General features: G+C 42.0%; 1 protein-coding gene across 2 annotated transcripts; it reads right to left on the bottom strand.

Moving 5' to 3' along the window:
• Positions 1-8153: 8153 nt before the first annotated feature.
• LOC131248303 (uncharacterized) lies at positions 8154-13124 on the bottom strand. 2 transcript variants are annotated; one of them, XM_058248535.1, is made up of 3 exons: positions 12727-13070; positions 10428-10509; positions 8154-8544 (listed from the first exon to the last, which is right to left on the bottom strand). In XM_058248535.1, the coding sequence occupies exons 1-3, from the start codon at positions 12781-12783 to the stop codon at positions 8330-8332; spliced, it is 354 nt and encodes a 117-aa protein (XP_058104518.1). In that variant the 5' UTR covers positions 12784-13070; the 3' UTR covers positions 8154-8329. The 2 variants fall into 2 exon arrangements, with proteins under 2 accessions (XP_058104518.1, XP_058104517.1); XM_058248534.1 differs by lacking the exon at positions 10428-10509 and having other exon boundaries at positions 12727-13124.
• Between the last annotated feature and the right edge of the window lie 3722 nt (positions 13125-16846).

The following is a 16846-nucleotide window of genomic DNA, read 5'->3' as shown; positions in this document are numbered from 1 at the left end:
TTTTCTTTTTGGATAATGCTATGAAATGATCTCGAAATATGGATCAACGCTGTGGATATAATAAATACATAACTGTGGGCCATGTAACTTTGATATCTTTTGAACCTTTCGTACAACTCGGAGTTCGAGGAGCGTCAGCGCTCGTCTTCGAGCACCAGCCGATCTCTTGCGGGAGGAAAAGCAGGGGCATTTTCGACCTTTGGGAAACCGTCCGTACGTATGGGGCTTAATCTTGAAAGGAAAAAAAGAAGTGGGCTTACAAATGTAAATGGGCCATCAATGGGTCGTACGGTTGTAAATTTCTTATAAAAAAATCTCATGCTTTATTGGGCCCATCCCTACCAATAGCTCATGTCCGACCCTGAAGCTACTATTAGATCCGATTGAGATTTCACAGATCCAGCCGATTTGGTCTGGTCCCATCCGACCCAAACCCAGAACTTAGAACGGCCGACTGACCCAGAACTTAGAACGACCCAAACCCAGAACTTAGAACGGCCGACTGACCCAGAACTTAGAACGACCTAAACCTAGAACTTAGAACGGCCGACTGAATCCACCTGTTGGCTCATTATAGAGACGCTACAGCGCATGTCTATTGGAGGCCGCTCATCTGGTGGGCCCCACAGGAAAACGTGGACTGAATGTGGAGGTCTGTAAATTAGGAAATGAATGAAATAGAAACGATTGTGCGAGCACCCGTGCTTTTAAAATAACTGGAATTGCCTTGAGCCACAAGAACAAGAATCTGATCCGATGATTGCATCTACTGTTGTTGTGGATGGCATTTATGAAAGAGGAATGTGACATGTACGATCTCTATACTGAATGAGATGTGGCTGCATCATCTGTCGTGTGTCGTCACGATCGAACAATGCTCGTCCATACATATTTATCGGATAATGGGGCCCACTCATTGTCATTGTCTTCTAGTGACCGGACAATGGTAAGTAGACAATGTTGAACTGACGTTCCCTGCATTTGGTTTTATTACGGGTACATCACTTATGGAGGCCCGTACGTACATCCAGTCATTTGTGACACGTGTCTATATGGAATTGATCTAAACTGTTCATTTGATAGGTTAAGTAGTGTGATTTCCATAATCTAAAAATCACGCTGTCTGTTAGCGTTATCAATTGGCCCAGCTTGGGCCAGGCCCAGGTCTGGATAAACCCAGCCTGCAAGAGCCCGGCCATGACACGTGATGGACCCAAAACGAACAGTCCAAGCCCTGTTCGTGATGATAATGCATGGCCTAGGCCTCCTGCAGGCACACACTTTTATGCAAGATCTGGACTGTTCATCAAGCGTGTCCCATCACGCATGATATATAACATAAATTCCTTAAAATACTACATGGGTTACCGTGATGTATGAGTTTTATCCACACCGTCCATCCATTTCTACATGGAAGTTTATGGAAGAGGACGGAATTTATGCAGATAAAAGATATAGATGGACCACACAATGAGGATTAAACTCTTGCCGTTGAAAACTTCTTGGGGGCCACAGAAGTTTTAGATCGAACTGATATTTATTTATTTTCCTTCATCCAGTTCTATATTACTTTACGAATAGGTCGGATGGCAGATAAACATAATGGTGGGCCCTAGGAAAATTTCAACAGCGAGAAGCATTATCAATGATTCTTCCTGTGGTGTGGTCCACTTGAGCCTTGGATATGTCTAAATTCCGGTCCTCTTCAATGAAATTCCACGAAGAAATGGATGGACGGTGTGGATGAAACCTATACATGACAGCACTCGGAGCCCCTTCCCGTTCCCAGCAGGAGACTGGGGTAGGACGCAATCCGCGTTCGCCATCGACCAACACTACTGTTTGAGAAATCTCAATGGGTGGAATAAAATGGAAATTAAACGATAAAACTCCGCACGGTTCGTCGGATGAGGAACGCTCCATTATTAGATGGTTAGGATTGTCTAATCAACGTGATTTTTCATTAGTGGGCAATCACCGGTGGGGTGCGCAGGGTACCTGACTCTGATCACCTTACACAAGTGAGAAATGTATGGTGGACGATGTGGAGGGTACAAACGCGACGTGGTTCCAGGGGCAGTGTGTCAACTCCTCCCTCACAAAGAGTAGCTAAAAGAGAGACGCTGATATGCCAATGGGACTAGTTGCCTGATGCGCCCGCTCATTATGCAACCGCAGAGTCCATATCTGCTGGTACGAATCAAGCTTAGCCGCTCATCTGGTGGGCCACACCATGTGGGCAAATATTCGGGATAATATTGCAATATATATATATATATATATATTAATTTGATATTATTTATAAATTTTAAATAAAAATACTTTCATTTATATTTTACAGATAATGTCCGAAAGAGTGCACGGAGAAAGTGATGCGGACCACGCAAGTATGTTAGAAAGTTGATTGGCCACTCAAGTAGTGTGGCTTCCGCAGATGCACCTGACTGTGGGGCCCACAATGATGCATGTGCCATATATCCATGCTGCTCATCCATTTTAAGAGCTCCTTTTAGTACATGATCTAAAAAATGAAGTAGATACAAATCTTAATTGAATGCCCACCATTAAAAACTTCTTAGGGGCACCGGAATGTTTATTTGCAATCTAACATGTTGATTAGGTCACAAAGACCTGAATGCAGAGACCACACAAATATCACTTGATCACAAACTTCTTTGGCCTACAAAAGTTTTTAATCATCGACCAGCTCTGCTTCATATGGTATGGTATGGTATGGTACGGTATGGTGTGGTGTGGTGTGGTGTGGTGTGGTTCACATGAGATTTGGATCTGCTTTACTTTCGGGATCATGCCATAAAATAATATGTGGAAACGGATGGACAACATCGATGTAAGGCACATATATCATGGTAGGTGTTATGGGAAGATCCGAACCCCTTATAATTTCGAGGGCCAACATCATATTAATCCGATTGGACACGGACACACGAACATCCGACGTGATACACAACGGAAGGGTTATCTATTAAGTCATAGCGAAACTCCTACTCCGAGTTACAGGAAAACTCAACTTGACAGCATAGGTCCACCACTTGATTCGGAGTTCAGAAGGAAGGCATCCAGAATGCTTAACAGATAAATGAAGTTAAGTCACACTCCGTTCAGACCAAAGTTCGGCTCGGACTCATGACACAGTACGCGTCTAGCAAACCAACGGAAGGGTCTCAGAAAAAGTACACAACATCGAGCGCAGACAAGTTTCTAGACGCCGGCCCTAGGTCAGGCAAGGTGAGCTTCCACTGTTGAATGACGGCCTAACCGAGGACTCGTCCTGGTCCTCATCTTCATTTGAAGAAGGACGTCTAAGCCGAGGGCTCGTCCTCACCCTCATCATCATCTTCCTCTAAAGAGAGATGTCTCGATCGAGGCCAGGGCGGAATGTGAATGCCTTAAACGCTAAATTAGGCAACTGCCTTAAGCAGACGTGATCGATAACCCCGCCCACGGATGTGCTACATGATCCTTGGATTGTGTGCAATATCTCTACGATCCAAAAATTCTATTGATTGAGCAAATTGTGCCGAGATTAACAGACCTAGACCGTCCGATGGTTACGTATAAATACAATAAGACTCCATTGTTACAGGTATGTAACATCTAGCCCTCTCCATCTACTCTTCAACTTAGACCCAGATTCCCTTGACTTGATTTAGGCATCGGAGAGTCTCCCAGCTTAGTCAGGATCTCCTTTGTTAACCCTTTGTGCAGGACCAGGGTTCTTCAGAGTTACGCAGCGCGAAGTGAAGAGTGGTCCAGATTTTGTCATCAACAGTAGGCCCACCAGTCAGAGATCTACTAAAGTTGTGTCCACATAGATGAGTTCCATGTATGACGACTTGATTTAGGCATCGGAGGGTCTCCCAGCTTAGTCAGGATCTCCTTTGTTAACCCTTTGTGCAGGACCAAGGTTCTTCAGAGTTACGCAGCGCGAAGTGAAGAGTGGTCCAGATTTTGTCATCAACAGTAGGCCCACCAGTCAGAGATCTACTAAAGTTGTGTCCACATAGATGAGTTCCATGTATGACAATAACACATGGTCCAAATCAAATCCCATTTAATTGAGTCACCAAAGAGTATATGTCTGAACGGATCGCTAGGCAATCCTCTTCTTCTTTGTTTTTTTTTTAATTAGAAAACCATTTTCCTTCAATTCCCCAGCATCCCAGTACCATGATCGGGGAATCTCAACATGGTTTTTGCAAGATAACTGACAGTGGGAGGTAGGTGTGTTCACAGAAAAAGTGGGATGCACTGGTTACATTTTTTATTGCAACACAGCCCAGCAATGGTTAGAGAAGCCTAAGGATAAGAGTAGCAATGGGCTGAACCAGTAGCAGTGGGATGCAATGGTTACATTTCTACATGGAAGTTTATGGAAGAGGACGGAATTTATGCAGATAAAAGATATAGATGGACCACACAATGAGGATTAAACTCTTGCCGTTGAAAACTTCTTGGGGGCACAGAAGTTTTAGATCTAACTGATATTTATTTATTTTCTTTCATCCAGTTCTATATTACTTTACGAATAGGTCGGATGGCAAATAAACATAATGGTGGGCCTAGGAAAATTTCAACAGCGAGCAGCATTATCAACGATTCTTTCTGTGGTGTGGTCCACTTGAGCCTTGGATATGTCTAAATTCTGATTCTTTTCAATGAAATTCCACGACGAAATGGATGGACGGTGTGGATGAAACCTATACATGACAGCACTCGGAGCCCCTTCCCGTTCCCAGCAGGAGACTGGGGTAGGACGCAATCCGCGTTCGCCATCGACCAACACTACTGTTTGAGAAATCTCAATGGGTGGAATAAAATGGAAGTTAAATGATAAAACTCCGCACGGTTCGTCCGATGAGGAACGCTCCATTATTAGATGGTTAGGATTGTCTAATCAACGTGATTTTTCATTAGTGGGCAATCACCGGTGGGTTCCGCAGGGTACCTGACTCTGATCACCGTACACAAGTGAGAAATGTATCGTGCACGATGTGGAGGGTACAAATGCGACGTGGTTCCAGGGGCAGTGTATCAACTCCCTCTCAAAGAGTAGCTAAAAGAGAGATGCTGACATGCCAATGGGACTAGTTGCCTGATGCGCCCGCTCATTATGCAACCCCAGAGTCCATATCTGCTGGTACGAATCAGGCTTAGCCGCTTATCTGGTGGGCCACACCATGTGGGCAAATATTTGGGATAATATTGCAAATATATATATATATATATATATATATACACTATGATTTTTATTGCGAATTATCTCAATATTTTCTAAATCTCTGCAAATTATATATCGAGATACATAGTAAAAAAATAAAGCAATTTATTATTCATATATATATATATATATATATGATATTATTTATAAATTTAAAATAAATAATTTTAAATAAAAATACTTTCATTTATATTTTACAGATAATGTCTGAAAAAGTGCATGGAGAAAGTGACCCAGGGCCACGCAAGTATGTTTGAAAGTTGATTGGCCACTCAAGTAGGGCGTGGCTTCCTGACTGTGAGGCCCACAATGATGCATGTGCCTTAAATCCATGCTGCTCATCCATTTTAAGAGCTCCTTTAGTACATGATCTAAAAAATGAAGTAGATACAAATCTTAATTGAATACCCACAATTAAAAACTTCTTATGGGCACCGGAATGTTTATTTGCAATCTAACATGTTGATTAGGTCACAAAGACCTGAATGGAGAGACCACACAAATATCACTTGATCACAAACTTCTTTGGCCTACAAAAGTTGGACCAGCGCTGCTTCCTGTGGTATGGTGTGGTATGGTGTGGTTCACATGAGATTTGGATTTGCTTTACTTTCGGGATCATGCCATAAAATAATATGCGGAAACGGATGGACAACATGGATGTAAGGCACATATATCATAGTAGGCCCCACAGTCAAAGATCTACCAAAGTTGTGTCCACCAGATGAGTTCCATATATTGCAGTTGCAGTAACACATGGTCCAAATCAAATCCTACTTAAACCAAAGAGTATATGTCTGAACAGATCGCTAGGCAATCCTTTGTTTTTTTTTAATTAGAAAACCCTTTTCCTCCAATTCCCCAGCATCCAAGTACCATGAGCGGGAAATCTCAACATGGTTTTCGCAAGATAACTAACATGGAGTGTGTGTACTGACATGGGTGTGCACTAACAAACTAACCCCCACCCCCCCCCCCCCCCCCAAAAAAAAAAAAAAACTGACAGTAGGAGGTAGGTGTGTTCACAGAATAAGTGGGATGCACTGGTTACATTCTTTATTGCAACACAGCCCAGCAATGGTTAGAGAAGCCAATAGATAAGAGTGGCAATGGGCTGAACTAGTAGCAACCGTAGCCCCTAATCGGGCTAAGAAGGTCTTAGCCCTAGCCTAGGCTTTATAGGACCGAGTAAGGCCAGGGCTGGCCATTTGAGGACAGACATGATCAAAGTTTTAAAATAGTCTAAATTTAGGAAATATATTGTGGTATTTCATTTATTCCAGAAGAGTCCCATAATATAAATGATTTTGATCATATAAACATTATCTTGAATTCAAAAGTACTTTTAAATTATGTTAAGTACATTGAATGAGACAACTTACAAATATTTTTAAATCATTCATTCTTTTATATAATATAGTGACCTGCTTAATGATTGGATCGGACCAATAGGCTGAGCTGGACCATTTATCATTGCCCTAGCTGGGCCAATCAAGAGTCCAGACCTAAGTTTCAAGCCCAGGCTCAGCGTCGGTCGAAATCTAGGGGCCCAAATCTTGGCCCTACGGGGCTATCTCTACCAATGTAGAGAATTAGTGGGTGTTGAGAACTGAGAACCCTCCATCTGGGTCCTGTTTGTATGCGTCCATGGTTAAAAGACTCTTTGACGCGACTCGTCCTGTGCTGAATCCAGCAATGATTCACCCAAGTTGGGTTGTGGTATGGAACTGGATCGGGTCCATCTGAGTCTGAGTCAACTCGGACGAGTCATTTTCTCTCCATATCAGATATCTGAACTATCTGATTCCGTTGCAGCTATTCCGTACCGGCCTGCCTCCTTACACAACGTATTCTTCGTACCATCTCGGGATTTCGTGTCTCATGGACCTAACGTAAATACCTACTTTTGTCATTGGAGCTGATAAAAAATTTTAAGCATCAAGGTAGACCTTTATTTGTACTGATGAACTTAAAAAGATAAAAATACTTCTATTTTTTTCAACTGTTTTATCCTGACAAATAAAAATATTTTCATTAAAAACCCAATGTCCACGCTTAAAAATTACCTATGGTGAGATAAATTTCCGGGCAGCTAAGAAGAAAAGGCGTTTTACGGACTCATCTACATCTACCGTGCGAATTTTTTCCGCATCTCTTGCTACTCTTGTTATATATGATACTCAGGCCGCATATGAAGGTTGATAGGCAGGCACCTGAAAATTGTACACGTGGCATAAATGAACTCGAACAATCCTGACCTCTGATCAGTGGGCAATTGTTCGTTGAAATAAGACTGTTACCGTAGATCTTTGAAATCCCACTACGGCGCGTGAGTGTGTGGGGAAGGGTGTGTATGCGTGTGAAAAAAAAAAAGACCGTTGGATATTTTTCTTCTTAACAGCCGATAAACGCCCGCCATTCAACAAGCGAAATGTTCGGTTCATGATACATATATATTTGGACAGTGTAATTTGACTTGTATGCCACGTATTCAATTTCGAAGAGCCTGCGTATCATCCATCACCCTCTGCCAGAGCATCAAATGTTTTCTCTTTTCCGATTCGGTGGCATACTATCCATTAGCGTTGTATACGCGGCACGTACGTACATAAATGCAAACCGTCAAAATAGTGGGTGCACGCTACAATAGTGGTGCAGGCCAAAAATTATCTTGACAAGATGATCCTGACCTCTGATCCATGGGATTTTTTATTGATTTTGGACAAACCGACTGTTTTCTATTTTAACCGTAACATTGAGTGAAATTGACACGGACGAGTGCAATTCCATCTTTTCCATTCTTCCAAAACATTGAGTGGAATTCACAAGACCTTGTGAATTCCATCCCACCTCATCCCTTCTAATCCCACTGCCCAAACACGCCCTCTGATCCATGGGATTCTTGTGAAGATGATTTTGGACAAACCGACTGTTTTCTATTTTAACCGTCCATCCATTTCATGCCCACCAACCGGCCAGCTAGGATCATCCATTTAATGAGATTCTTGGGTGGTGGGCCATCCAAAGTGGCCGTTGGCACACATCCATACTATACGCATATTGGCTATTTGTATCGTCCCAATACTTCTATTTCTTTTTTACACCACAGAAACAAGAGTTAGAAAAGAAGCGTTGCAAATACAGCTGAAAAACATGTGGGCTTTTTCCATCCTTCATGCCATTTGAATAGTGGACCCCACCCAGTTTCCTTTTCTTCAAATCTATAGGCCCATTCTTTAAACCAATGGCCCCCCTCACAATAACTTCTTTATTGCGTACATCCACTACATAATCAAGCAAACCTGTTTAGCATCAACGGCCAAGAAAGTGTTCTTAGTAAAAAATAAACATTTTTTTCTTACAATTAGGACCTACCATCTGGCGGGTCCTACTAGGATGGTGGGGATGGAAATGGATTGGCTACTCCCCCTGCCACCAGCCCCGTGGCTGATGGTCGGTACTCTGTGGGCCCCACCATGATGTATGTGTTTAATCCATTCCGTTCATCCATTTTTAAAGATCATTTTAGGCTTGATTTCGAAGATGAGAGGGACAGAAATCTCATTTGGACCACACCACAGGAAAACACTAGTGATTAGATATCCACAATTAAAATCCTCCTAATGCCCAATGTACTGTTTATTTGAAATCGAATCTGTTGATTAGGTCATACAGGTCCAGATGAATGAAAAAAACAAATATCAGATTGATCCAAAGCTTTTATGGCCCCCAAAAGGTTTTTAACGGCCGACGCTCATTCAACACTGTTTCCTGTAATGTGTTCCACTTGAGATTTGGATATACCTTATTTTTTGTCTCATACCATAAAATGATCTGGAAAATAAATGAACAGCATGGATGAAACATATACATCATGTTGGGGCCCACAGAAAACCGACCACCAGCCATTGGCCGATGGCAGCGGGAGTAGCCAATCCGTTCCCGGTGGGGATATGGTAGAGTGGACGCGGATTGGCAAGTGATGATCCGTGGATCCCACTATGATGCATATGTCCATCCATTTTTGCAGATCATTTTAGGACTTTATCCCAAAAATGAGGCAGATCTAAATCACAGTGGACCACACCACAGGAAAACAGTAATTGAATTTCTACCATTAAAAACATTCTAGGCCCATTGTAATATTTATTTGACATTCAACCTGATTAGGTAATACAGACCTGGAAGAAGAGAAAAAATAAATATCAGCTTGATCCAAAACTTTTGTGGCCTCAAGAAGTTTTTAATGGTGGGCGTTCAGTCAACACTGTTTTCTATGACGCCGCACACTTAAGATTTGGATCTATCTCATTTTGAGGCTCATACCATAAAATTATATGTATAAATGGGTGGACAGCGTGGATGAAGCACATAAATCATGGTGGGACCACAGAGCACCGACCAGTAGCCACTGGCTACTGGCAGCGTAGGCAGCCAAACTGCGTCCTGGTAGAGCAATGGCCACAAGAGTACAAGTGGCAGGTAAATGTATCAATCGGGATCTTCCATCTAGTGGGCCCTACTATGCATGGCGAATCACTAAGGATACACAAAGACCACACGATTCTATCAATCTGGTCTGTAGCCTTTGAAAGCAAAACTAGTTAACGGCCAATATAAGGTATTAAAAATGAGGGGTAAAAAAGGGATGAGATTGTCTGATAAGATAGGTGTGATTTTTGAAAGACAGGCCATCTGTGATTGGGACCACTAGATCAACGGTCCTGATTGACACCTAACACTGCCACGTGTACTGTGGAGGGTTGGCTCTTACCTTATTCCATCTCTGCTCACCCAAGAAATTATCAATAAAACCATGCATCATTCTATGATGCAAGAGGGTGTATTGGACACTTGAGTGGTTCAATCGTCAACTTAGAACACGTTCATTTGGTGGGCCCCACAACTCCACTTTGAACTGTGAATGGCCCCTTATACTCGTGGATGAGATTATTCTAACCATAGACATGGCTGTTGAATATGTTCCCACGTCTCTCCCTCCGTTTCATTGCAAGCGTCTTGGATTATCTGATCAAAGGAACTTTCAGGACATTTGCAATCCAAGATCTTTGTGGGGTCCATGTGGGCAGTCGGTATCATCGTCGGATCTAATCAAGGCAAGCTACTAGTCGCAGGGCTGATTAAAATTAACAGATATGAAGGTTAGTGGACCTGATTTCCTCACCGTTGATCTTGGAAATGACATGAGAAACTCTTTGACGGCAATGACTGCAGCCCATGTTAGCGCTCATGACAATCACCTGAACCTGTGTTATATGATATAAGATCAGGGTCAACCTTTTTTCCACGCCGAAAACTTTGATACTCTGGCAGAGTGTGATGGATGATATGCAGGGACTTCGAAATTACATAGAAATTGCAATACTTGTATCCAAGTGGGTCAAGCTAAACCGCCCAAATTACATGGAACTCATCTATCGCAAACCAAAATTGCGATAGACACGAACTGAAAAATAAAAACACCCAGTAGTAATGGCCCATTCGTGTTAAGACATGAACTTAAAAATGAGGTAGATCCAAAACTCAAGTTGGGCCACAGGAAACAGTGGAAATTAAGTGTTCATAGTTCAAACATTCTTAGGGTTACAGAAGTTTTGGATTATACTAATATTTTTATGTTTAAAGTTCATCTAGTAGGGGTGGCTAACAGTGGAGTGCGATCTGACAGTGGGTGTACTAACAAGCTAACAAAAAAAAAAGTTCACCTAGTGGGAATGGCCTTATGAATGGTCTTCAATAACATGTAAAAATCACCGTGGACTCTTGAGAAGGTTTCAAAGGTTAAAGATTTTTCTCCCCACTTTTTCCGTGGCATAGCCCACTTGAATTTTGGATCTACCTTATTTTGGGCTCATGTCCTAATATGGACCGGAAAAACAGATAGACTGGGTGAATTTCCCGGAAGTATCACAGTCACCTAGCTTCTGACTGCACGAGTTCAGGACGAAGCTATTGTCATCCTTAAAGTATTCATTTCCTCACCAGTGGATTAGTCTATGTTTATTGGACAATTAAAAATGAGAAATATCTGACGCTATATTTCAATAAACAAGTGTCCACAAATAACAGGTTGGCATTATTCAACTGATCTCACTTTTGGACCGTGACTTAGCAACAGTGGGTTCAGTAATTTAGCCGTGCTAATTTGAATTAATTTATTCCACGTGTAAAATTTTTCAGTGCTTAAGCATCAAGCACAGACTCTACCATGGTATCAAATAACGCAGATGTGGTAGAGTCTATGGGTTTCAAAACTGAGGTCATGGCTTCGAGTATCCATGTGGTGTGTGCATGTCAGTTTTGTTTAAGAAATAAAATAAAAACACCCATTTTTTCTGGGTTCACCGATGACCCACCAGCACCGTGTTTGGGCCTGAACTGTAGACTGTGTATCGAAACCGGGCCTAAATTTCAGCCCAATTAACAAATAATCAGATGGCCTTTATAGGCCCGACCAAACCTGAGTTCAGGCCCCTTAACTGTGTCATGTAGAGAGGCCTGTGCCCTGGGCCTGAATATCAGGTCTGATGAGTTAATAGTCCGGCCTTCAGTCTCAATTTCAGGCCGTCTAAGTAAACAGGAATTTTCGGTACACCCTTTATCTGGTCCAAATCAGCCCCTTAGGAATCGTTCCACAACTGGGATGCTTCCCCCTTCTATCCGATCACTTAGTAATCCACACCCTTCATCCCCGCCAGAGATGGGTCACTTTTCAAAAATCTTACTGAACGGCAATCCTTACTGTCCACGCAAAAGCAAGTTGGAAACAATGGCCCATATTCCACACATGTGGAGGTGAGGATCTCTAATTAATGGCCCATATTCCACACATGTGGAATTGAGGATCTCTAATTGGTGGGGATTTCACCATGTGGGCCACCACCATGGGACCTTCTAGATGACCAATGTAGATCACTATGTGGTGGGGACACAAGGTGCGATCCTTTGATGGGGAGAGAAACCCAACAACACATAACTTTTTACTACCCTATGGGAATTCCTATAGAAATCTCAGCTTTCGTCAAGCAGCTCAGCCCTCCAAATTACTTTAATTCAAATGTCTCCTTTAATTCAAATGCCTTCTCATATTAATCTGATTCAGAATTTCTAAGTGCCCACGTATCAAGTGTCACACAGCCAGAGCATCAAATAACGTCCATTTACTTTACAGTTTGAAAAGCGAAAAGTTGAGGCGTCGTGTCAGTCACTCGGCTAAGAGCGCGTTTGGATGTACCGCAAATAACGATGCAACAGAGAGAATAGCTTATCTGTTCAACTTCCTCCAAACAATTCAGGCAGGAAAACGTACGAATGGGATTCGCTCTTTCCGATTTTATGCCGGACCCGACTACCCGCACAACATACTCAAGTTCTGCCGGACCCGACTAAAATCATTTCCAATTCTATGTTGATTTCAAAAGAAACAGAAATTCAAAATCAAATAAAAGATGAGAAGCACTTACAGTAGGCAGCGTGAGATTCTCTGCGCATCTCAGCGCTTGATGGGTTGCTACCTCCATTCTCGAGCTTGGAAAACCTTCTTGCGAGCGTGCTATTTTCTGTTTTTTGTAGTAAAAAATCTCTATCTTTAAGAGGAGACTTTCCTCTTTCTATTGGTAGCGTTTGGTGAGTGAATTCCTCTCGTCGATGTATCTTATGCATCCGACGTTTTGAAAGGTTGCCATGTAAACATCAGCTGGCCGCCGCTCGCTTTTCATTGGACGATGGCAGGAAGGTCGAAATTACCCTTTTTAAAAGGGGATGTGATGTGTGTGAGATCCACTCCGTCCATCATTTGGACCAGCTGATTTTAGGACGTGAGTACAAAAATCAAGCAGATCCAATGCTTAAGTGGGTCGCGTTGAAGGAAACAGTTCGAAAGGAGACACCTACAGAGGGACGTGCAAAAGCATCTCGCATGAAGTTACTGCACTGGGAACCTACGTGGGGCCCACCGTAATGTTTGTGAGAAATCCACTCCGTCCATACGTTTGGTGAGATCATTATAAGGCGTAATGGAAAAAATGAAATGTATCCGATACTCAAGTGGGCTAAAAACTTGAGGATTGAACGTCCACAGTTGAAATATTCGTGGGGCCACAGAAATTTTGAATCAGCTTATATTTGTGTTTTAAGTTCATCCCAGTAAGAATGACGTTACGAACGGTATGGATGGAGTGTAAAGATCAATGTCGACCCAGAGAGGTTTTAACGGTTGGAATTTTTCTACACACATTTTCCTTTATAGTGCGGCCCACTTGAGTATTCGATCTGCTCACTTTTGGCTTCATACCCTAAAATGAGCTAAAAAAAAACGGATGGATGGGGTGGATTTATAACAAACATCACGGTTGGCCCACCTCGGTATCCAGCACAGGATCTTCCGGGTAAAGCTTTCCGAGGAAATCCGCGTCCCTTATATCCCTGTGTATTTACCGTTACCTGTGGTTGATCTGACTCTTACTCTTTCTAACGGTAAAACCGAGGATGCTGCTAAATATTACGTGGGCCCACAGTGATGTATGTAGAGTATCCACACCGTTCATCCATCATGCCTAATGAGTTTAGGGCATTAGCCAAAAAATATGGTAAATTCAAAGTTCAAGTGGACCATACTATAGTAAAAATAGATTCAAACACTCACCATTAAAAACTTCTTGGGCCCACTGTTTACTTTGGTGTGGGCCACTTAAATGTTAAATTTACCTCATTCTTAGGCTCATGTGTTAAAATGTTTTGGTGAAATGGATGGACAATACAGATACGGTGTAGATATAATAATGGGGCGCACAAATTTATGCCAATCATTTCAGACTTTTTTTAAAGCAAAAATACGATCGTAATTTCAAACAGGTGCGGATTGGCTGCAGCTATATGACGGCTGTAGGTACGTGTCGTGCGAAGACGGGCGCTGACGCTCTGAGTTGAACGAACGGTTGAAAGGAGAGCAAAGTTACATAGGCCCCACAGTGATGTATTTATTATATACTGTTCATCTATTTTTAGAGATCATTTTAGAGTATTATCCAAAAAATGAATTATATCCAAAGTTCAACTGGACCACGCCACAAATAGCAGCGGAGATAATAATTTTCACTATTAAATAATTCATAGGGCCATCGAAACATTTATTTTCCATTGAAACTGTTTATAAGGTTACAAAAACCTAAATTAAGAGAAAAAATAAATTTCATATTGATCCAAAACTTCTATGATCTTAAAAAGAGCTTCAATGGTAGATGTTCGATCCCCCGTTACTTTTTGTAAAGTGATTAACTTGATAGTTAGACTTGTGTTATTTTTCCTCTCAAGCCTTAATATGATATCAAAAAACAAATGAATAGTTTGGATATAACACATATCTCACAATCAATCCCACATAATTTAATGGCATCAACATAGCAGCCATATAGCTGCTGTAAGGTATACTAGCCAACCTGCTTCATAATAATTGGCTATTCACGGGGGATTTTACACTTAATTTGGAAAATTAAATTTGCCCTTTAAAGGGAAAGGGATTAGCTGCTCCCTTGGAAATTGGATTACGTGCTGAGTTACTCAGCAATATCTTGTCATATTGAGTAAACTCAGTTGAGCCCACCTTAAATGTATGTGGTTTATTTATGTCATCCATTCGTTTTTTCATATAATTTAAGGGGTTAACCCCAAAATTGAAGCATATCCAAAGATTAAGTGAATTATACCATTGGAAACGGTATGGATAATGATTTCCACCGTTGAAACATTTCTAAGCCCCTCAATGATGTTTATTTGTCATTTTACGTGTTCATAATATCATAAAAGGAAAACAAAAATATAAGCTTGATCCAAAACTTTTATTGCCCTTAAGAAATTTTCAACGGTAGATGTTTAGTTCAACTCTTTCATGTAGTGTGGTCCATTTGAACATTGGATATGCCTCATTTTTGGGATCAAGCACTAAAATTATCTGTTAAAATGGATGGACGGTAAGGATAAAGTATATAAATCCTGATGGACCTCAAAAGGTATACTCACTACGCTACTTACCACGCAATCCACTTCCACTCCCATGCCACCAGCCAATGGCCGGTGGTCTACCATAATGTATGTGTTTCATCCTTGCCGTTCATCTATTTTTTCGGGACTAAAAATTAGGTATACCATTAAAAACCTCTTTTGAGCTATGAAAGTTTTGGATCACCATAATCTTTATTTTTTCCCTTTGTTTGCGCCTCTATGGCCTAATAAACTGATTGGATGTCAAATAAACAGTACAGTGGGCCTTAAGAGGATTTTAATGATTGATATCCAATCATTATTGTTTTCCTATGGTGTGGTCCACCTGAGATTATATCCTTCTAATTTTTGGGATCAAGTACTAAAATGATATGTAAAAATGGATGAACGGAACAGATGGAACACATAAATCACAGAGGTGCCCACATAGCACCGACCACCGGCCACCAGGCTGGTGGGAGGGGGTGTAGCTAATCCATTTCCCCCCAACGGAAACTTTCCTGGTCCCGGGTGACATTTATATGCCATCCGAACCGTTCATAATGTGAGTCCCACTATGAGGTGAAAAACCAAATATTAACTCTGTCCAAATCTTAAGTGGGCCCAAGAAAGGTTTCAATCATAGGCGTCCCTTTCCCACTTTCCCCTGCGGTATGATCCACTTGAGCTTTCAGTCCACCTAATTTTGGACTTTTGTTGAGATGGAGACAATGATAAACAGGGTGGATATTAAGCACACCGTTGTGGGCCCCACAACTTTTTTAATTGCACGGGCTGCCCACAAATTTAGCGGCGAAGCCAGGTGTGTGGATTAGGCAGCGAGGACCTCACCACGTAGTGAGAAGACGTGGCGAGATGTGATTGACGGAGCTGTACCTTGTCAGAGATGGGCCCGGGCTTAAAACGTTTTTAGGCCCTCGGACAGTTTATGCCTGTAAATTGCATCCTGCCACCTCTCTTCACCACCCACCTCAGTGGTGAGGACCTCACCAGCCAACCCGGGTCTGAAGTCAAGTAGCCCTTGGACTACTCAAGTGAAATAATAGCCACTGGATGAGTTGGGAGATCAGTGTAAGGGTGCAAGGCCCGCTATCCATGGTGGGGCCTACATTTTCAACGGCTCCGATCATCTTTAATCATGTCCAAATGGGACATGACGAATTTAGATTTACAAGTCCGCGACTCCGCGGTTGCGGTGCTGTGCTTCTCACGCGTATTTCGTTTTCGCCCTCTTAATAAAGTAAAGTATGGACAATAACATGTTTATCTTTTCAACGCGTCTTTCGTTTTCGTCCTCTTAGTAAGTCACAAGAAATGATGGCATTTTCTTTCGTTTAATTACAGTTACCTGCTCTTTTAACGAGTGGCGAGCATGTGCTAGATCCGAACCATTCATTAGGTTAGCTATTGGATGGGCCATAACCCAATAATCACATCCATACAGGGGAAAAGAAAATAGACGGTTAGGAAAGGCCAAAGTTAGTTTGACTGTCCATACTTTACCTGAACAATCCCAGGGATTACAATTTGCAATTGGTGCGGGATGGTACGGATGACCAATCCGAGGTAGGGTCTATCTGATGA

Source organism: Magnolia sinica, chromosome 6 (assembly GCF_029962835.1).
Source record: "Magnolia sinica isolate HGM2019 chromosome 6, MsV1, whole genome shotgun sequence".
NCBI classification, from domain to species: domain Eukaryota; kingdom Viridiplantae; phylum Streptophyta; class Magnoliopsida; order Magnoliales; family Magnoliaceae; genus Magnolia; species Magnolia sinica.
The sequence above is the reverse complement of the archived record's forward strand: the minus strand, read 5'-3'. Positions and strand labels throughout refer to the sequence as shown.

Excerpts from the sequence above, each read along its gene's own strand:
- LOC131248303 (XM_058248534.1), bottom strand. The coding sequence starts at position 12,925 with ATGCATAAGATACATCGACGAGAGGAATTCACTCACCAAACGCTACCA. Across the intron at positions 8,545-12,726 it reads AGAATCTCACGCTGCCTACT|GTTTGCTTGATTATGTAGTG; the intron begins GTAAGTGCTTCT and ends GATGCTAAACAG.